This window comes from Acanthopagrus latus, chromosome 10 (assembly GCF_904848185.1).
Source record: "Acanthopagrus latus isolate v.2019 chromosome 10, fAcaLat1.1, whole genome shotgun sequence".
Taxonomy (NCBI): Eukaryota; Metazoa; Chordata; class Actinopteri; order Spariformes; family Sparidae; genus Acanthopagrus; species Acanthopagrus latus.
In genome coordinates, this window is record NC_051048.1 from 18,238,039 (window position 1) to 18,259,673 (window position 21,635).

General features: G+C 45.8%; 1 protein-coding gene across 10 annotated transcripts in view; it reads right to left on the minus strand.

The window, feature by feature from the left end:
* Positions 1–21,451, minus strand: part of LOC119027335 (protein Dok-7-like) — a 33,419-nt gene extending 11,968 nt beyond the window's left edge. Inside the window, exons 1-10 of one of the 10 annotated variants that reach the window (XM_037112453.1) lie at positions 20,958–21,451; positions 20,813–20,858; positions 19,233–19,463; positions 15,657–15,857; positions 11,000–11,119; positions 5,202–5,300; positions 4,299–5,092; positions 2,423–2,471; positions 1,666–2,268; positions 836–924 (exon numbers count right to left, since the gene is read on the minus strand). In XM_037112453.1, the coding sequence (XP_036968348.1) occupies positions 836–924; positions 1,666–2,268; positions 2,423–2,471; positions 4,299–5,092; positions 5,202–5,300; positions 11,000–11,119; positions 15,657–15,857; positions 19,233–19,463; positions 20,813–20,858; positions 20,958–21,011 (2,286 nt within the window). In that variant the 5' untranslated portion in view covers positions 21,012–21,451. Of the gene's footprint in view, positions 1–835; positions 925–1,665; positions 2,269–2,422; positions 2,472–4,298; positions 5,093–5,201; positions 5,301–10,999; positions 11,120–15,656; positions 15,858–19,232; positions 19,464–19,715; positions 19,843–20,637; positions 20,765–20,812; positions 20,859–20,957 lie in introns of those variants that run through there. The other 9 variants (XM_037112454.1, XM_037112450.1, XM_037112447.1 and 6 more) reach the window with 9 other exon arrangements.
* Between the last annotated feature and the right edge of the window lie 184 nt (positions 21,452–21,635).

The window sequence follows — 21,635 nt, forward strand, 5'->3', positions numbered from 1 at the left end:
CAAAAGCGTCTCTGGACACTTTAAAACTCGAGAATACAGTGTGAGTCTGCACAGTGTGACGCTGAGGCATCGCCTAGATTTCCCTCAGGACAAAGACCACAACACCGCCTGTTCCACCGAGTGCTGGCTTCGGATCTGTCTTCTACATCGCTCTGCTATAAAAAAAGAGATATGTGCGCGTTCACAATTAACCCCTGAGGCATCCATGTGTTGTCGCTATTATCTTTACCTTTCACCTTTAAGATGTGGAGACTGATACAAACACACACGTTTCTCTCAACGTCATGCTCGTGTTGTTCTGAAGCACAAAGCACAAGGAATCAAGTCGCAGCTTCAAAAATGAATTCAGTAGCCAGCCTGACTTTAAGTTCACATCTTTAACATATCTGCATTAAAATGAGTTGTGTGCTTTCATTATCCAAAGGGTTTCTACAGAGTCAGAGAAATCTGTAATTTTACCCAAAGTAATGGTTTCATTTCTTTTGTTTCGTTTTGACTGGCAGACTCAAAGCAGCAGAAATCACATACCGTGGGTTTAAAGGAGTAGTTGGTTGTTTTACAAATCTCTGCGGCGACAGTCTGACTTTCTCAGCGCCGACTAACTGGACCAGTTGAAGGAAACACTGGAAACACATTCTGTCGTGATGACGTCAGATATCGCTCCAGCCGCTGAGCAGTCACTCATTAGAATTCCCATCGTTCGGTTTTCACACTATATCGGACGTTTCGCCGCAAAAAACTGTTTCTCTGAACTCTGAGCACAATGACTTACACAGTCACAATGTGCGAGCCGTTGATAGCACAAAGCGGATTACAGAGTTCTGGATTGGCCTACCTCCGAGCTCCTCTCCGCCGTCCGACTCTCCATGATCTCATAAGCGGGATCAGCTCTGCGTCTTTCCTCTTTACTATGGAGCCTTTTGTCTGGTAGGAGAAAAAATATAGAGTGTTTTAAAAGTAGGAAGCTGAACTGCGGGAAGGGAATAATCCCACACTGTGGCTGCTTGAATCCATTTGGTGAATCAAAGCGGACGAGCTGCTGTCTGGGGATGAACACACGGTTCCCCTGCAGATCCGGTGATCATCTCGCTAGATCACAAACTATCAACTCACACAGGGGAAGAAGAGCTGCGCTGATCACAACCTGCATGCTGGTTAAAATTCTGAACATGCAGCAGACAGTTTATTCAAATTTAAGCACTGTTTTCACTGATGCCTTCAGTAACAGCCCGACTAATAGAGGATCTTTAAAGTCGATAGATATCTGAGGTTAAAAAGAGATACATAGATCTGCCAGTTTAAGGATTCCATCAATTTTGTTTTGGCTTTATTAACCATTAATAAGACCTTTTTTTTTTTTTTTTTTAAAAATGGGCCTTAAAAATCCCCAAACAGTCTCTGTTGACTTTGCAAATGCATTATGATGTTATCTCTCTCACAGTAATCCCCTCGACTCTTCCCTCAGACAGTTTAGTTGTCAAAGCAACACAAGAGAAGGAAACCTCACAGAGCTGATTAAAGAACCAGAGGCCAGGAGGGAAAGTGGGTTTTTATTGATGATGAGGAGAACCACCGAAACAGAAACAAAGAGAAGGTCCATTCCAAAGCACGGAGGAGGAAAAGGACACCGGAGGAATTGCAGCAGCTTTGCAGAGGGCCTCTTACCTTCGCCGGGCGCCGTCCGACCATTCGTCTCCTCGCGCTGACACTGGCCGTCCACACGCTGTGATCCATCACTGTGAGCTTGATGGAGCAGCTCCTCATTAGCAGCAGCTTGGTGTTCTCGGCTTCTCGCCAAGGGCGGCGCGGTTGGAAGGGTTCTTAAGGTGGAAAGGTTCCTGCTGCGGTACATTAGGGGAGGGGCGACCCGTGGCGGCGGGCGGCAGTGCTCCGCCTGACACTTGAAGCAGTTCTCATAGATGACAGCTCCTCTGTGTTGCTGTGGAGCTTGTGTCGGTGGTGCACAGGTTGGTGCAGATTGTAGCTCGCTTCCAACTCTGGGCCTCATTGACTCGTACAGGTTCAGTCTGTCAGTCTTTGCCTCCGGCTGCCTGTCTGCACTTGGAAAGCCCAGCAGCTCAGCTAACAGACCAGCCAGCTTCTCTCTTCCTTTCTTTGGCAGCGGTGAATCCTCACTCGTCCTCACACGGCCAGCGGAGGAACAGGATTTCTCCAGAATTTCCTTCACTGCAGTATAATACTCACTGGCGCTGGGTGTGCGTGGTGGTTTGTCGACACTTTGATCTGCTGGATTGAAAATGTGATGTTCTGCAGGCAGAGAAACCTTTCGGCGCTGTTCTGAAGCAGATCAGCCAGCTCCGGCTGCTCCAGCCGACACTGAAGCTTTTTATCAAAACATGCATCAGCTCCATTCATACATGCAGGTAATCAACACGTGCAGCACTTCACTGATGACACTTACCTGGTATGGCAGGTATCACTGAGCCACCTGCAGGGATGTACGGTGTCCCCTGCCAGACAAATCAGAAAGGAATGCATAAATTACATTTTTAGTGCACACTGGCTTAATTAGACGCAGTTATGTGATCTATACTGCCTGACAAACTGCAGGTATCTGAGGAATTATTGTGCTGACGTGTAATTTTCCAAAGAAAACTGAAAAACTAAGTTGTAAAATGTGAAAGCTGGAGTGACTGCACTACACCACTAACAATACCTGAAGCTAATTCACACATGTTGTTTGACCTGTTTGCTGCAATTAGAAATGCATTTTAAAGTATTTTTATGAAGGTTAAAGGCAACACGTCACCCAGTGCAGCAACATGGCTCAGTTTCAGTAGCTAGTGGACGACAACGGAGAACAGAAGACTCAGATACTGCAGGTTGAGGCGACACAGATTTGTAGAACTCTGCTTGTTTTGGTCTTCTTTTGCAGGCTATGTTGACGGTTATTCAACATGAAGTATAATATCAGCAGCCTTCTCCTGCTCAGCGCTCACCACAGTGGACTGTTTGCTTTCAGAGCTGTGAGGTGTGAAGGCTGTGAATGTCACGTCCATGGCTGTCAGATGACTTCATCCATCACACGGAGCACGCTCCACACTTTCTCTCGTAGGTTTATCAACCACACTCCCCCTCAGAACGTTTTATAATGCGATTCATTCTGATAAATGATCAGAATTCATGTATTCATTACTATATTCAAAACATGTGAGAAGACGTGTTGTGGGATTCAAGTTATGGTTTATCGTTTTCTTCTGAAGTAGCCCTTTAACTGTGAGCCGGTAAACACTACAGGGTGGATTGTGTTGCTCACGCTGAGGGTGAGAATCTCTTCCCACACTGCTCATGAGCCACCAGCTTCTGGACCGTAACTAATGTTTCACTTAGTTCTCTGAGGACGACTGAAGGCAAACAAAGAGCAACTGAAGACAATCGACGATGACGTGCATTCTTACACAACTGCACCACCAGCAGGTGGAGCTATAATAAAAGTGACCGTCACGGACAGAGAAGCTTTCTCTGAGTTTGCACCTGGATGTTCAGATGAGAAGGAAACCTACATCACAGCTCAGCCTTAAGAGTAAAGACAGAGAATAAAACTGCTGTAAGTAAAAAAAAATCTAAGGCTAAAAACTGATTTCTCAAGTCATTTTGAAACAAATCGCCACCAAATATGCTGACTCATCTTCTTCAGGGATGGACTGATGTCTGTTTAAAGGAGATACTGACAGGAGTATTTGTAATCAAGGAGACCCATAATTTACTTGGAGCCATACATTTGCTGCAAAAATTAAAATCTTAAATTTGAGTAACTTTTCCCCTTTTCACACTGGCAAAAAAAATCCACTTACACCAGCTGACATCTGGCTCTTGTGCCCAATGTGAATGTGGGTATTCAGTATTGACTGCCGGGTCAATAAACCCTGCAGAACTATAACTATAACTACTTTCAGACATTTAAGGAAGCAAACATTGAGCGAGATGGATCAATATCGAGGTCTTAATCTGTTGGATACAATGGCAGCATCCACCTCCATCGGCTGCTAAAATGCTAACTTGTTAGACAGATGGGCCATGACACTGTTTGCTGTTTTGACACTGAGCGTGGAGCGGCATCGCCGTCACCGCCTGCACGATTCCACAAAGGTCACCCTGACGGCGTGCCGCGGAGCAGATGATGGAGTGATGATGAGGCCTGTTCACACAAGCTGCTACAGTGTGGCAGGGAGTCACACAGCAGAGACGTTCAGGAGGCGACTGAACGGGAGTTGTTTCGAAGCTTATTTTTTGAAAGGCAGACAACAACTGACACCGAGAGATTTGTCTCCACTCACCTTAAATCCGCCGCACACCGAGCAGATGGTCACAATGGTTTTGGACACGGAGCTGCAGATGTGACAGGAGTCTGGGTGTTCACTAGAGGGCACCATCTTGGTCTTCTTACCGTCCTCTGAGGGGCCCTGTAGGTTCTCACCCCCTGACTGTCTGTTGGGAGTGTCTGAGTGACCCTCACAGCTCACGGTGCAGCTCTTGTCCCCCTTTGAGTCTGTAGTGAGGCCTGAAGAAGCCGGAGAGTCCTTAGTTGGGGTGGAGGGTTCATTGTCACTGGCAGCCCCACTCCCCTCCTGTAGCAGATTCCTGGGGCTGTCGTAGACGTACCTAAGTGATGTGGGTACCTGGTACTCATGTCCAGGTGCCGTGGGGCAAGTACAAGGGCTCAGGTCTTGAGCCAAGTGGGGAGGCAAGCTGAAAACAGAGCCAAAGTCCTCCCCGGGGGTGATGTCCAGGCTGCCGGTGTAGGAGGAGAAGCTTCCAGAGTAAGAGGAATGGCTGCCGGTGGCGATGCCGCTGTCAGACGAGCTCTGGCGCCCGATCTCCTGGAGCTGCCGGGGGGGCTTGGCGGCTGGTCGCGTCCCGCCTCCCTGGTTGACGGAAAGCTTCTCCATGCTCTGTAACGCCACTTTGGCGCCTGCGTGGACGATGTGTTCAGGTGGGTTGGAGGCCTGTTCGCTCCAAATGGCCAGCCGGCTGCTGATGCTGCAGTCTGACTGGCTGGTGTCGGACGTGTCGGAGGAACCAGATATGCTGCGGTCGTCTCCCCCGGCAGACGGGCAGTACGAGGAGGAGGCTGCACAGAGAGACAACATTTATGTAAACCTCATGTAAACTACAGACATAAAACAGACAACTCAGTGAGTCTAAGATGACGGAACCAGAACTCATGTTCTGCTCTCTACCTGTGCTGCTCCGGTGGGACAGCATGCTCAGTCGTTTCTCCAGCTCCTGGGCCTCGTGGTTCAGCCTCTCCTCCGAGCTCGTCTGACTGGCGCTTGGGTCTGTTGGAGAGAACACCCGTCATCGAACTGATGAGCGACGACAAGGTTAGTTTAGTGAGTCCTGCTACCGTCACTGAGACGCGGATCAGATGTGATGCAGCTGAGTGTTTTGTACCGAAGTACTTGTTTCTCTAGTTACTCCAGAGAAACAAGATGGGACACCTCAACCCACCCGAGTGTCGCTCATCTTCCTGTGTCTTCACTAAAGCTAACAAACACTTTGGCAGGAGCGTTGGGTTCTATTATTTGGGTCTTTGTGGTAACAGATGAAGGGTCACACATGGGAACACCAGCAGTATTTGAGCAACACTACAGGGTTTATTAATAGCGCTGCCATGTGGTTCTGTTGGTACGCACTCGGCTGCTGCTGGCTACAGACTGACGGTGCTGGTCGAGGACCTAATGTACCTACGACCGTCCAAGGTCAACCCCAACACTGGATCGATTCATTGTATTTATCCATCAGCGCCTGCAACATGCCATCTGGTGAAGTATCACTGACCGTGTCCTGAATTTAAAAAAAGAAAGACTGAGACAAACTCAAATAGTTTCATGTTGATTTTTTTTAATCTTGCTACCTGGAAGACAGAAAGCTGTCGGGGCTGCTGGTTTTTACCAAGACGCACATCAGTGCACCTGAACAATCCAAAGAGCTGAACTGGCTGAACTACCTCCTGCAGTCTGCAGACAAACAGAGCTGCAACAATCACTTGATTAATTAATCAGACAATTGACACATTATGTTTCAAAGTCTTTCAATTTTGGACTATTGGTTGGACAGAAGACAGAGAGAAGAGAGGAGACTGATTGATGATCCTCTGAAGACAGTGAGCTGAGACTTCAGATATTTTCACAAACATGCAACTTTTTCATTCCATTGGACATTTATGCATTCATTGTGAATTTCTTCTCCGTCCTTGAATATCTTGAACTGCAAGACAAAAAGCTCTTTGTCCAGCTGTGATGTGAAGAGGCACACATCGTACAAACATGAAGAGGTAAAGACTTCTTCCTTCCCAGACGTGCAACCAAGCAAAGAATCCAAAGAGAGTTTTCTGCCCACTGATGAGTTTAGGAGGCCCAATCACCATCAGAGCCAGAGAGAATCAATCTGAGATTTAAAATGTTTATTAAAAAAAAAATAGCAAAAATAAAATGAATGATAGATGTAACAGTTAAACAAATTTTAGTCCAGGTGTGTTCTGAATGAAAACTTAACTTGTTGTCAATATTTTTTTATTTATCATCTATTGGTATTGATTGGGTAAAAACACATATCCTTCTGTAGAAATCTTTGCCTCAAGACTATAAACAAACTCAAACAACCATTTTGAACCGGCTTCATCCAGTGCTCGGAGTTCTGTCCTCAAACTGCCAGAGAACGTGTGCATTTTTATCAGCATACTTTGTTTTAATACAACATATAACTGTGTTGATGAACGTCATCAGCTGGAGAAGTTTCATGGTGATATTCATTGGTTATAAACGTTACCCTGCTCACCTGGACTCTCCTCTGAATACTGGAACGTCCTCATTAAAATACTTGTTTCTCATCGCGACCAGATGTTTTCGTCATGATGAAAACACGTCTCCTTAATATAACAAAGATGTGATGATTTCTTCAAAAGTTTGCGAACGAGCACCATCGTGAAAACAACATGTGTCTCGTCGCGGCTGCATCCAAATGTTAAAAAGGTTTCCCAGCCTCTGCCAACAGTGAAATTAAGATGTAGCATGGCGCCTGCGCTACCTGCTGCTGTTTGATTATCAGCCGATAGAGATTCACATCATACACGCCTCCTCATGTGCCATCTGCCCCGCGCTCAGTCGCATGTGTAACAAGGCCAGCACGACCAAACGGAGCGCAGCCGAACAGATCAAAACAGGGAGCATCCTGGGTAATCTCTGCTGGACTAACAGGTGTCACAGCCAATCACACGCTGGATTCTTGTGGCTGAGCTGCACTAAACGCCTCGTCCTCCTCTCACAGTCACAGGAGACAGAGAATTTGATCAGAGGTGGCAAAGAAAAGAGTAAACAGGCTCTGAACATGTTCTCATATCTACAGTAATGAGATAAAGAATCAAACTAAATACACTTCCTTAGAAAAAACTAAAAATATTGTAACAAACATAAAAAACTTGGCAAATGGTCAAATTATAAAGGAACAGTCTGACATTTTGGATTGATTGATTGATCATTTGAAGCTACAGTCAGGAGCCATGCAACTATTAGATCAGTTTATATAAAGGTTATTAGTTTCCAACCATTGTGATAATCAATCATTTCAGTCATTTTTAAAGAAGGAATGTCAAACATTTTCTTTGTCATTTATGGTAATAATTGATGTGTCTTGGAGAAACAATTTTCGTTGCCATTGTACAAAAGGTCAAAATTTAACAATTGGCCGTGTGTTGATGTATCACTGGAGTAACTTCTCAATGGTGCTAACTGTAGCTGCCATTAGCTAGTTATCCAAGTTAGCCATGTAGCTATGATTGGGAGCTCAGTGTGGTATTACAAAGCGTAGGTTAGGGCTAGCTGGTTAGCATGCTAACCTCAGTAGATCTCTGCAACACCACTCTTACATGTCTCTGACCTGACATCAAAACTGTTTTTTCTTCACAGTTTATTGACATTTTGAATATGATTGGATATGTATTGAATGTTTCAAACAACAAATCTTACATATTGCACCTGATATATACATTTTCGAAAAATTGTTAATTACTCATTGAAATAATCGTTAGTCGCAGCCAGAACAACCAGCGGCAAGTTCGCTTGATGTAAAGACTATCTATCTATTTAACATGCAAATGTGTTATAAAGCCATAAACTAATTATTTAACTTTAATTGTATACAGTGATTCTTCATACACATATAAAGTGAGGTTCAGCTAAATGTTTTAAATGTTTTACTTTATCTTGAACCAGCCACTGAAGCCTTCATTCTCAACACACTGACAAGCCTGATCACCTGTTACATCTGCACTGTTCCTTGCTCTGGTTACATTAGTGGAGGTGTAACCTGGAGGTTAAACAGAGCGCCGTACAGTGAGTGGAAACAGTACGATGCGGCACGCAACGGCGACAAACGGATACGTGACCCCTGGTGACAAAACAGCCATTAAACCAAACGGAGGCAGAGAAATGTAGTGACAGGGACGCAGAGAAGAACTGAGAGTTGAAACACGGGCGAGCACGAGAGACACAATTAAATGCTGCAGATAGGAGTAAGAGGGGAGAGAGAGAGAGAGAGAGAGAGAGAGAGAGAGTGGGCACTGACGGGGGGAGGTGGCAGTGGAATCCTGTGGATGAGGTTACATACATGCTCCGAGTGATTAGGAGGCTTTGGCTGCTCCACTTGTGTGAACTGTGACTTTGACCCCTCGCTCTCCCTCAGACATCCTCCTGGCTATTTATTCTACTACGCACCACAATAATAGGCGTATGAGCTCAACCTGTGACTGGGCGGCAAGATGTGTGAAATCCAGAATATCCACAAGCCCCCCACAGCTGCCCACTGCACATTTCCTGTTGGGTTACATATTTGGTGAGAAGAAAATGTTCAAACTGATAGTGTGGAAACTGTAAGTGTTAACAGTGGAGAGCAGATCATGTTTCACAGCTTTAAGAGAGAATGTTTCGACTATTTCTGTTCGAAACAGGATAGTTAAAGTTAAGAGTCTTTTTTTATTAAACCTGCCATTACTGCATTTTTTGGCCACTTGGCCGATATATATACAGATGATATACTGTATATAGAGTATTGACATATTATCCTCCTATCACAAAATAAGCATTCATCTGGAGTCATGTTTGTGTTTACCTAGTGAATATAATCTTTTTGCTCTGTTTTTGGTCTCCACCAGCTTCTGAGGGGAATATCTGGCTCTTCAGCTGCTAACTGCTCGACTATGTTAACCAGCCTGTGGCTAACATTACCTTTCTGTCACTGGGAGCTGGGCAGACAGTGTATGGCTGTCTGCTGGTTCATCTGAGCTTTTACACCAGAAAAAAGAAACTGCTTAATGCAGCCCAAAAAACAAATCCCGCCAATTAAGTTGCAGACCAGAAAATCAAAATAACGAGAAGAAAGATGCTAAAACTACAGACTTGGGCTATAACTCTGTGGGATTTTCACTATGCTGTCGATTAGCTTACATAAAAGAAGTCAGCCACAGCTGGAAACCCATATCATAACTCCTCCTGCAACATTATTTTGTAGAGAAATGTCCACAAAATTCAGCTGATTGATGGCTCTGTGAATCCAGGTGCATTCTGATTGGCTGCCAGCATTTCTACTGTTCATCTAATGGCTCTGAAAGTGATCTCAGTGATATTGGTCCTCTCTGTCGTGGTCATTACAGTTGTGGTGTAGACTGCGAATTCTTGTATTTATAGTAATTGTCATAGTTATCGTTCTTGGTGTGGATGCTCCATTAGTATAAAAACCTTGATTACAGCAGCTTTAAGTTTGTGAGTTGGTTCATCGGAGAGCTGCAGGGAAACAAGCTTAGACAACTTCTATTTTTTTGTGAAATTGTGAAACATGCCAAGAAAAGTTTCCAAGAGTCAACTGACGTCTGTAAATTGCTTGTCACAGTCCAAATGCAGCTATAATAAGCTTCCTCTCACATCAGCCAAAAAGAAAACCAGCAAATATCCACAGCCGAGACGCTGGAACCAGATAAAGTTTGGCAAAATTCAAGCTCATTAATCACGACGGTTACAGTTGTGGACTCAAATTCTGCACTGAAATGACATAAACAAAACTGATATTTCACAAGCAAGTTCAGCAGTGGAAATAAACTTTTTTAGCACAGATTCTGTCAAGTTCTCACCAAGTGTGGCAGAGGAAAGGCAGAAGAGCAGAGCTGAGCTGAGGGTGGACAAGCCACAGTTCACGGCTCATTACACAACAAACCTACAGAGGACACTAATAAACCTTTACTCAACTTACTATACTTCCTTTATTAAATATCCACAGATGAAGAATATGATGTTTACCCTTCAGTCCCATCATTTATCCAGTGTGCTGCACATCTACTGAAATCATGCCAGACGTCCCTGCTGGAACAACAGCACAGATATGTAATCGCCGTTAGGATGTGCCACCCCCCCGGCTCCTCTACAGGAGCTCTTCACCCTCAGCTATTCATAGACTACAACTGAACCTGGTGCCATAATCACACTGAGTACACAAGTTATTCTCTCACCCATGTTGAGGTGACCCTAAGCTTTACATTCACCACAGTACACTTAAGTCGGGGGTTTGGACGTTTGGACTAAAATTATAAATTGCTTCACGGGATTATCCAATTATGTTTTTTTAAAAAAAACAGCTGTCAGTCACGATTAAGTCACATCAAAGCACATCCATTCACGGAGGAATCCTCTGACTCATTCAGCCAAAAATGGATGGATTCCAGGAAGACAGCACACCTCAGTGCCATGATGGATCCCCGGAGGCACAGGAGGGGAGCCACCCTGCATCTAAATGGCCACTGTTGACTCAAGTGTTTGCCCACACCCCTCGGCAACAGCACGGCTAGTAATCATCCAAACAAGCATCGCACAGAGATTAATCTGCTTTCTCTAAATTATAGTCTGTACCTCTAAACCCTCCCTCTCTTACATGTAGTCAGTTTTTCTAGTCCTCTCCAGCTCACAGCTTTAAAAACACCTCTGGCACTGACCTGGCAACACTGGCCGCAGTCCAAAAGGGCCTCTGGTGGGGGAGATGCCTCTGACGACGCAGTCGAACAGAAAGCTGATCTGCTCGCTCTCGGCAGAAGCCAGCAGAAAAACACCGGCCCCTGTAGAAACAAGACTGTGTGTTAGTGTTACGTTGCATTGAATTGTCCTTGGAAATAAACCACTTTACTCTGCAAGAAGGTAGAATTAAATCTGAAAGACTGAAGCCCGGTAACTGATTCCTCATTGAGTCTATAAATGTGTAAAGACAGTAACAAAATGACCATCAAGAGAACATCTTCGACCAGCTCGTTTTCTTGTTGTCTGATCCACAAAACTAAAAAACCAACGTTTTCAGTTTCTTATCAGAAGAATCAAAAGGAGAACATCAAATCCTCAGGACAGAGGAGCTGGAACCACTAACATTTGGGCATTTTTCTTGGGAAGCCTCAGAGACTACAGTGATAGAAGATCTGTCAGCAGATAGCAGATGAGCCGAGACGGATGGGAAGCTCATCAACTGAAATAAAAATAAATGAAGTTGTTCCAAATCATCTGGAGGGGGGCGCGAACATTTGTACGAGATTTCACGGAGATCCATCTGACAGCGGTCGTTCAAAACAGTACATGTTGACCTCGTGGTGGACACTGAGGGACAGTGCGAGGGTGAGCGATGACACCATGGATATCTGAGTAAATGTTGTGATGATCCGTCTGGTGGTCCAGGACGTTATGAACCAAGACCAACGCTAAGTTCTAACACTTGGCACTTGATTTGTCCACGTTTTGCTCCAAAAAGGAAATATAGTCTGGTCAAGGCTGCTCGTATAGATTACATATCAAGTAATCTGATGTCCTCTTTACTGCTCCCAGTTTGTCTTCCACATCGATCTAAGACGATATAATAATGTGAAGGTTACAGGTGCTGCTCCACAGACGCCCTGACCTCCCTCAGACAAGACAAATGGCTTTCCATCACACGGTGTCACTATAAAGGGTCGTAGTGTCGCCTCGTCCCTGAGACCACCCATGACAAGGAAGACCTCAATAACATTCCCAACACCTCCCCAGCTGTGATCAGGGTCAAAGGTCAGCAGTGAGGATGTATGACCTGCTTCCTGTGGTCATGATATGGATCTGATTTGGAATTATTATCTCATCTGGCACTGAAACTACTCAGGTCAGACTCTGAGGTTTGATTCCTTCAGATACTGAGGAAATACGTGTAATCGTGTTGTGCTTTAGACAGCAGAGGACTGAACATCAGGTGCACGGCCAAGAAAACACACCAAGCCAAATGAAGAACAGGTGGTGCGGCCCGTTCAGTTTACAACCCGACAAAGATTCTGTGTAGGGACAAGCTCAAGTGGCTCCTTCTGCTCTCTCCTCTAAAGAGTGATAAAACACAGCATCCACATGAAGTAACACAGCTTACCAAACCACAGTCAGAACGTGGGAAGTGTACATTAACTTGAAGTTTCTCTCAGCGCACCGACTGGACTTTTGTTCTCACGGCAGCGGTGTCATCGATCCACTAACATTTACAAGTAAAAGAAACTCAAAGATGTGTCGGCTTCCAGAGGTACAAATATTGTGTGACAGGTGTTAAAAAACCTCCTTGAAGCTACGATGAACCGCAGAGCTGAGTGATCCCCACGAAGAAGACACTTCACATCAACACACTCACGTTCCAAACCACTACTACACTCAAAGTACTCAAACTTGTCCTTTATTTTGACCTCAACGACACCAGTAAGGTTTCAGGACTCCATTTTTCTTGGTTATGATGCTATCACAACAGACGTAAACACAAAGGTTTTAATGCCACAAATCACATCAGTTCTCTCATGCGCTCCTGTCTCTTTAAGTCCCTCCCCCTCCCAGATACCTAGCCTTCTCTCATTGGTCAGCTCACACATGCCTGAGCTGGCACCGCTTACCATGTCTGCTACAAGTTAGCATCACTTCTACTGTGATTACAGGCATTAATGTCATGGTGACGTAGTGATGCAACAAGTCACAAAATTAAAGGCGGTGCTTCTGGCGAGACATTTAGGGGCAGCGTTTTCTGTGGGGGAGAGGAGCTCCCATTGGAAAACAAAATGTCTCCTTTATTTGTTAATCTACTTTTCAGTAACGGTTCATTTGAGCTGATTCTGTTTGTGATGTCTGTGTGACCTGACTGCTGTAACACTGTGATTTCCCACCAGGATAAATAAAGCACTGATTCACCTGGTTTGTGACACACAGTGGCTACACGGACTAACCCACAAACCTCGAGGATAAACGATTAAGCAGGATATGAAACAAAAGGTCGGACGAATGTAGCTGACAGTTCTTCAGCTGCTCCAACCAGGAGTGCGAGGACCAACACCGTCACACCACGTCTCCCTGTGCCGTGGATAAACTGTGCCGAGAGATTACATGTCACAGGAATGCTCGCCCTTCAACACACAAACAAACACTCCTTCTTCGCCTCACACCCTTCCATTTCCTCACTCTTTTATTTGTGCACTGACATGCAGCTCGCGTCTGACTGCGAGATTTCCACTGCTGAAGATTTAATGGAGTTAAATAAATCACCCATCACATTCGCAGGTGTCGCATTTCCAGCGAGGTCGTCGTGTGTCCACGGCGCTCTCGTGTCTCCGTCTCCTCCAGGTGTCAACACGCGCTGTAATGGTCTCATGCCTATGTGAAGACATTGACTGTGGTTTGGATTATCAAAGGGACACACACAGCTGAGGACTGAGAGGACGGAGCTCTGGGAGAACAACTTGTCTGCAGTGATGCATTAAGTTGAGTTTTAGGCCCAGCAGGGGGGATCCCGCACACATGAAATAATCTCCCTCCAGCACGGTTTCTGTTGTTATGAAGCAGCTGTTTTTTGTTGTTTCTCTTTTGAGAACAAGAAACAAAAACAGTTTGCAGCCATTAACATCATACGCTCACCATTACTCATCTGGATGAATCAAAATTACCAAACAACAGCCAGCCATTTGAGCTGTGTTACTAATATTTGGATTTGATTGCACCCAGACGCATTGCACATAACCACTGCACCCACGTGTGACTGTTAAACGTCCGACTCCAACACTTCAGAAAAGCAGGGATTTGCTCCCACTCAGCCACGAGCGTCGGCGTGGTCGAACGCTCGCTGTTGGGCAACAAGGCTCCGCCCATTTGGTGGTGGATGGGTTCCTGACACCAAACTCTGCAGCCAAACGTCTTTAAGGACCAGGTGTGTGCGCAGTGTTACTGTCATGATGATACACACATTTATATTAAAATACCGGTAGATACTTTACTCTTTTGCAAAATACATTTCCTGGTAACCCGGCCCACTTTAACCAACCTGAGTACTCCTAAAGAGGCGGTCCTGTCTGATCGGCGAACGAACAGAACGGGATTCTCATTTACCGGCAAAAGTGGGACATTGAAAACTATCAAGTCCAGTGTTATCGGTGACGGTTTATTACACGAAACACACCAAGGCATTAATTAGTTGTGCAAGTGCGGTGTTGAGAGAGGAGGTCTGCAAAACAGACAGGGAGTTTGATGAGACAATGCTTGAAGCAGCTTTCAGCACCTAAATTAATTGTTACAGCTTACCAGTCAAAGAAAAAGACCAGAAAGATACACACATGAAAGGGTCTATGTAAACCCAAACCATGTTTTTATCAACCCAAATATCTACATTCCCTAAACCTACTCAAGTACTTCCACAGAAATGGAAAAGAATGAGTTCAACTTAGTGTAAAAGCAAATGTACAGTAAATCGTGAGTTCTGAACACAACCATTGATTATGATTATGATGATCAACACCCACCCTGCAATATCAGACACATCACGTGGACACACTGTCTGATCTGCAGAAGTAATTTAAGAGAGAAGGCCAACAGAGGATCACAAACTGGTAGAACTTTAAGTAGTTTTCACTGAGCAGGATCCCTGTTGACCTGCTGCACCTTCAAACCAGGTGCTGGGATCAGAAATGAAATCTAGTTAACTCCAGCATCTCTCGGACTTGTATGACAAGCTCCAGAACCGCAAGTATGACACCCAACTGCAGGCTGCAGCATTAAGACGTCGGAGCTCTTTGGAAGCAGCCCCGGATGAAAACAGCACAAAGAGAAGCAGGAAGCGGCTGTGAGCGCTTCACATAATGTCACTGTGCTGGGTCAGAGCCGCTCTGTTACAGGCTCCGTTAAACTGAGGCCACAAATGAATCATGTTGAGTCACAGCCGGTGATTATATGGTCTGTTTGAGGGAGACATAAGGAAAACATGGCTCAGATAGTGATTTAATGAGCTATTAGCCTCTAATGATGCACCCCAATTTTACACAGGAGTCATTATTGTCACGAGATGGTGAGTATAGTGTTTAATGTCCTCACTGAGTCTTTTCTCAAAACTCTTTCAGTATTTTCTCAGCTACTCACTGATATTTGTAGCATTATCTCCAAACGACATTATCAAGATGTACAACACTCAGTTCCTAAAAACAAGCATCTTCTTCAAGCCTCCCACCAGATTATCTTCATGCCTTGAGCAAACATCTGCCAACAGAACATTAGTTCGAAGAGCCACATAACAGCAAAAATGGACAATTCGTCTAAAAATGCATCCAAATGTAGGGTAAAAAACATCAAACTTACAGTAACCACATCTTGTTCCTCCCTCGAACACAAACCCGTGGGGCACAGGTCCATATCTGCGCAGGTCCGGAAGGTTCCAGTGGCCGATGATAACTGGAGGGACGTCCCGGGCCAGAGCCAGCAAGCTGTTGCACAAGTGAAGAGTTGCAGGTCCGCTCTCTAACTTGGTCCCCGGTAAGACTCCGACACTGAATCTGTGAACTGAGCAAACAGACGGAGACTTCAAACTTCAAGCGTAATCCAACAAGGCTCGGACACAGAGGGCGTCGTTCTGGATGTGGTTCTCCTACACCGTCCTACTGGGCCATTACAAGCCTGAGCAGCACAACAAAATGATCAATAAGCCTTTAGGGCTGCAGGGGCAGACGGGCCGGACTGTTCAGTGGACATCTTCCAGTTACATTTTTTAGAAACACATGCATTTGCTTTCTTGCTGAGCCTGGCATAAATAACACTCTCATGTCAGTAAGAAATTAAAGTGAGCACCTGGTTAGCCAGCTTAGCATCAGGACTAGAAACAGCTTGTCTTGTTCACCTCAAAGTGTTTTCACAGTGAAGATCAGACACTGTGTCGGGCCAAGAAACAGTCCAACATACACCAGGCAGAACATCACCAGTCGTTTTTACTCTGTACGGAATAAACAAATTCTATAAAAACTTTCATTAGTGAACTGAAGAGGTGCTGTGAGTTGGATTTTTTATTACGTTTACTACAGAGCCAGGCTAGCTGTTTGCCTTTGTTTCCTGTCTTTATGCTAAGCTAGGCTAACTGACTGCTTGTGGTAGCTTTGTACAGCACAGGGATGACTGCAGACTAGAGTGAGCGTCGTTATGTAACAAAGGACTGTTTCAGAGGAGGAATGCACCACCCCGCATGCTTCACAATCAAGATTCAGGCGGCTCGTCGGTAAACAAGCTGTCTAGACTTCATCATGAAGCAGCAGAGAGTCCTGGGTAGAGCAGCATCAGTTGGGCTTCACTGGGGGACGGAACACACGGTGTCCTCACACAATGATTACTTCAGAGAGGATTTGATTTCATTCAGCAGTGAGAGGAGAAACAGCTGCACACAGAATGAAGTCAGCAGGCTGAGCTCTGAATGGGCTCAGATCCGAGGCCCAGTGCAATCAGTCAAAGCCTGTCACAAAACATCTGTGGAATTGAGTCCGTGCGCTGCCGCTAATAAGAAACTGAGAGGGAAACTGGCTGTGTGAGCAGTCGATGTGCGTCTCGAGCGGCGAGCTCCCCAGCAAACTTCTCCAGGTGAGAGAAGTAAGGCCTCACGCACAATAACAACAGCTCCGGCCAGAGTGGCCCTCAGCCTCAGCCCTCAGCCTCAGCCTCAGCCCTCAGCCTCAGCCTCAGCCCTCAGCCTCAGCCCTCAGCCTCAGCCCTCTGCCCTCAGCCCTCAGCCTCAGCCCTCAGCCTCAGCCTCAGCCCTCAGCCTCAGCCCTCTGCCCTCAGCCCTCAGCCTCAGCCCTCAGCCTCAGCCCTCTGCCCTCAGCCTCAGCCTCAGCCCTCAGCCTCAGCCCTCTGCCCTCAGCCCTCAGCCTCAGCCCTCAGCCTCAGCCCTCAGCCTCAGCCCTCTGCCCTCAGCCTCAGCCCTCAGCCCTCAGCCTCAGCCCTCAGCCCTCAGCCTCAGCCCTCAGCCCTCAGCCTCAGCCTCAGCCCTCTGCCCTCTGCCCTCTGCCCTCTGCCCTCAGCCTCAGCCTCAGCCCTCTGCCTCAGCCCTCAGCCCTCAGCCCTCAGCCCTCAGCCTCAGCCTCAGCCTCAGCCCTCAGCCCTCAGCCCTCAGCCCAGCAGGTGACATTCTGCGGGCTTGGACACACACACAGAACACAACACACACTTTTATTTAGCTCTCTTAAAAGCCATCAACCTAATGTACACGAGCGAGCACACATGTAAATGTTCCAGATTGGAGGGAGCAACTGATGTCATGCGTCTGCAGCAGCACGTCCTCTTCCACGCGATAATGAGAGTGTCATTACTGACCCGAGGCCCCGCTGCTATTAATAGCTCCTCTTTGTTTATCACTTACATAACTTATATAACAGATCCACACAGCACGCTGTATACATGTCAGACGAGTGTCGACACTGGGCTATAAATTAACATCTAATCCTGTGGCGCTAGAGATTTACAGGGCATGGAAACATGAGCAAAAATGAACATTGCCACAATAATTCTCATCGTGACAAACTGAGGGAAAGTTTTAAAATGATCTGCGACAATCAAAAAAAGTTTGCACGATGTGATCTGGCAAAAGATCCACACCAGCGCTTCACCTGTGTGTGAACTCACTGCTCCAGCACGCCCGATTTCAAATGAATGGATCGACGACGAGCAAAGTGATCTGTTGTAAACAGAAGGTGAAGCCGAGGCACAAGAAAGAGTCACGTCAGTCCGTTCAGTGCATCCATGGTGTCAGTTTGTCAAATATCAACCCAACATAAGTAGGAAAATGTTGAAAACTCCACATGTTGATGAAGCACATCTTCTCTGCGCTATCATTAAAACTGTTTTCATCCCTTGTAATAAAGCTTTTGATGTTTTAAATATGGACCAAAGAGATTTTTTTTTTTTACACATCATATTTTAATTAGCGAAGCCTAAAAGAAGAGAAACAGCATTTTAGAAAATCCCCCATGACCTCAATAAAAACAACCGAGTGCATCTTTCTGATGATTAATCAAGAAAGTGACTTTTGATCAGTCTGTGAATCTTTAACAACACGTCAGGCTGCTCAGTCTTTTTAATCTGGCTGCAGGAGCTCAACATTTTTAATTTAAAGGTGCACTTTGGAGTTTATGAACAGAAGTGCGAATAATGCAAACTCAGAAATGTTTATTTGATGTACATATTTCCATCATAAAGAGGAACGTGTGGGCGACACAGATTTGAATCAGACCTGCTGAATATCAGACGCAGTCTGCAGCCCTCGGTCGCAGTCTTGTTTTTCCTCCATCTCTTAAATATTTCTTGGTGGCGCTCTCGTCGCCCTCGTCCTGATTCAGAGGTGAATTATTTATGTCTTTGTTTTTTTAATCACAGCTGGACGTCTGGACCGTGCGCTTCACTTTACCGGGAGCTACAAGAAGCTGCTGTGGCTTTTATACATTGCTTTTTTATCCACTTCGATCTTTGGCTCTCATCACTGCGGGTGAAACGGAGGAACTGAACTCCAGATTATGCCGATCACATGTAAGACTCTCGCACATCAAGCCTCGTTCTCTCCTCACTGACTATGAAACATTTAACATAAGGCCAGCAGCTTCTCCATAATGGTGCAAGGTGAATGTGTGTTGAAGGCCGTCTGATTGTCTTACTGTCTTGCTTCGCTTTCCTCGAGGAATTTGGAGCTCTTGCTTGTTTTCTCATAAGTTTGGCAAATTGCATGGTACTTATTTTTGACAGCGGTGTATTTTGAAACCCTCCAGCGTGATGGATGAACTAATCTGCTGAGAATTGATTTAACTACAGCGGAGGGAGGTCAAATGTGGCATCATTCTGGAAGATTTATAGCGTTTCCACATTTCGGGAAAAGTTCTGGGCAGAGAGTTCGGAACTCCTCACCTTCTCCAAGGCTGTACCGCAGGCGGGCGTCCCACGCCTGCAGGGTGTCCTTGCTGTCGAAGCCCAGGAGGGCGGCCTGGTTCAGGCAGAGGATGGCCAGAGTGAACGCCACGCCTTCATACCACTGTCCTACCTCCAGACCACAGATCTCCTCCAAGGTGACACTGGCCCTCTCCTTGCCGCCCTGAGCTTTGTCTGACTTGTCTTTGAAAACCAGCAGCACCAGGCAGTCTGAAGGAACCAAACAGTCGGGATGAGATACAACAAGAGGATTTAAAAACATTCTGTTTCATATAAAGATCAACATTTAATTACACTGTCAAACGCTAATCAGATGAATTCTGACATACAGTAGCTGTTGTGATGTCCTCTAGTCTCTGGCACCTTCAAACAATCAGTGTCAACTGACAAAACAAGAGCATGTGAGTGTGTGTGTGTGTGTGTGTGTGTGTGAGAGAGTGTGTGTGTCTCCTTCACACACACCTCTTAACCCACATAACTGAGGCATGAGCACAGACAGCTGTGATAACACTGACACTGAAGATCTGAGGAGGAGCAGCACTCAGCCCCGGTCCAACCTGTGGAGCATGTTAAGCCGTCCAGCACCAGATGTCCAAAAGAAAATGTTTCTGTGTAACGCAATACAGTCACTTCATCGCCCTGAATCCCACTATCTTATTTATAAAATACAGAGAATGCCAGAGGTAATTGATGAATCTGAGAGTTTAGACAACCTCATGCTGCTCCTCGATAAATGTGGCCGAACAGCACGCAGAGCACAGTCATCTAAAAATACAGCCGGGCTCAGACTGTCAGTCTTCAGCACATTCACCCGGAGGATGGCTACAAAGAAGGCTCAAAAAGGTTCTGAGCTGGTGAAATCCTGCTCTGAAACACTCTCACACCCTGTGCTTGGAGCACCTGAGGAAACACTGGAGAGTTTCAAAACAAAATCTGTGCGACCTGTCACCAGAGTGCAGACAACAGTCACATGTATGAACTTTACCTTCGACTTTTGCAGCCAAATTAAGGGCAAACATTTGCACTTCACATGGGCTTTTTAAAAAATTAACTTGCACTTTTTGTTTTGAGTCTGTAGACAATCTACACAGAAATGTTAATATTTTCGCAGAGGCTTTGTGTAACGTAGCTGTTTTGTCCAAATTAATCTTTCAAACATTCAAACATTTGTCTTGTTCCTACAGATCCATAGAGTACTTATATCTCACACCAACGGGTTGTTACAGGGTCAACTATAACCACAGGCTCCAAAACTCAAGTCTTTGTGACCCTTACACGAGGCCCATGTCCTGAATAAATACCTCTCTCTATATATTTATATTAAAAAACAACTCTGTTTCAAACCCAGAAGGTCGGAGCAGGTTGAAAACACGGCTGATATCACCTGCCGTGTTCCTCTGCCTCCACTGTGGCGCAGCGAATATGCGCATTCATGGATTATTAGTGTTTTTTACGCGCTGCGCAAAAGTTCCACATGTTAGTCGAGACGAACCAGCACTGTGTGACGTAAGTGAACCCGACCAGAACCAGTCCGGGTGTGTGTGTGTGTGTGTGTTTACCTGCTACTGGGGACGGCTTGCGGAGGACGAGCCACCTAGTTTTCCACTGTGGAGGAAAACAGAAGTAGAGAGACAGTTGTTTTTTTTAAGCAGCTGAGCTTCATGAAGCCATATCCGTCACCAAATGTAGTCAAAAGCTAAACACCTTTTTTCCATCTCGGAGTCTGGCATATCCCTCCACGACAACAGAATCCGTCATCTTCAGTCATGGTTCCTGACAGCTGCACGGTCGCTGCCTGAATGAGGGTCACTTTCAAAATAGCTGCTCTGAGCTGCTGCTGCTGCTGCTGCCGGGGAGCAAACTCCCCCCAGCAAGGCACATGGGACAGGACATGACCACTGTCTGTCTGTTTTTCTGCCTGTCTGTCTGTCTGTCTGTCTGTGTCTCTGTCTGTCTGTGCACCGCCATGCTGCTGCCGCCACCTGGACTTGTTTACACCACCTGCTGCTGCTGCGGGCCGAACCACTGTCAGAACTCCCTCCGCATGACTCTCATGCCACAAATACCACATTTCATTTGTGGGCCTGAAGATTAAAGGTGCAATGTGTAAGAACTGGCCACCTTACAAATTCCCATTATGCCACCAAAATAACCACTAGCTGCTGCCAACTGTAGCTGCCATTAGCGCAGTTAGCCGTGTAGCTAAGGAGGAGAGGTGTTTACACTGCTAGCACAGGACATGCTAACTTATATCAGTGTATTTCACTGAAATTTGTTTATTATCGTCAGAAAACACAAATTATGTCGTAAAATACGTAATGCTAGAGCAGTGGACTGCTGTTCAAAACCCGGTGACTACATCACCCATAATGCAACATAACC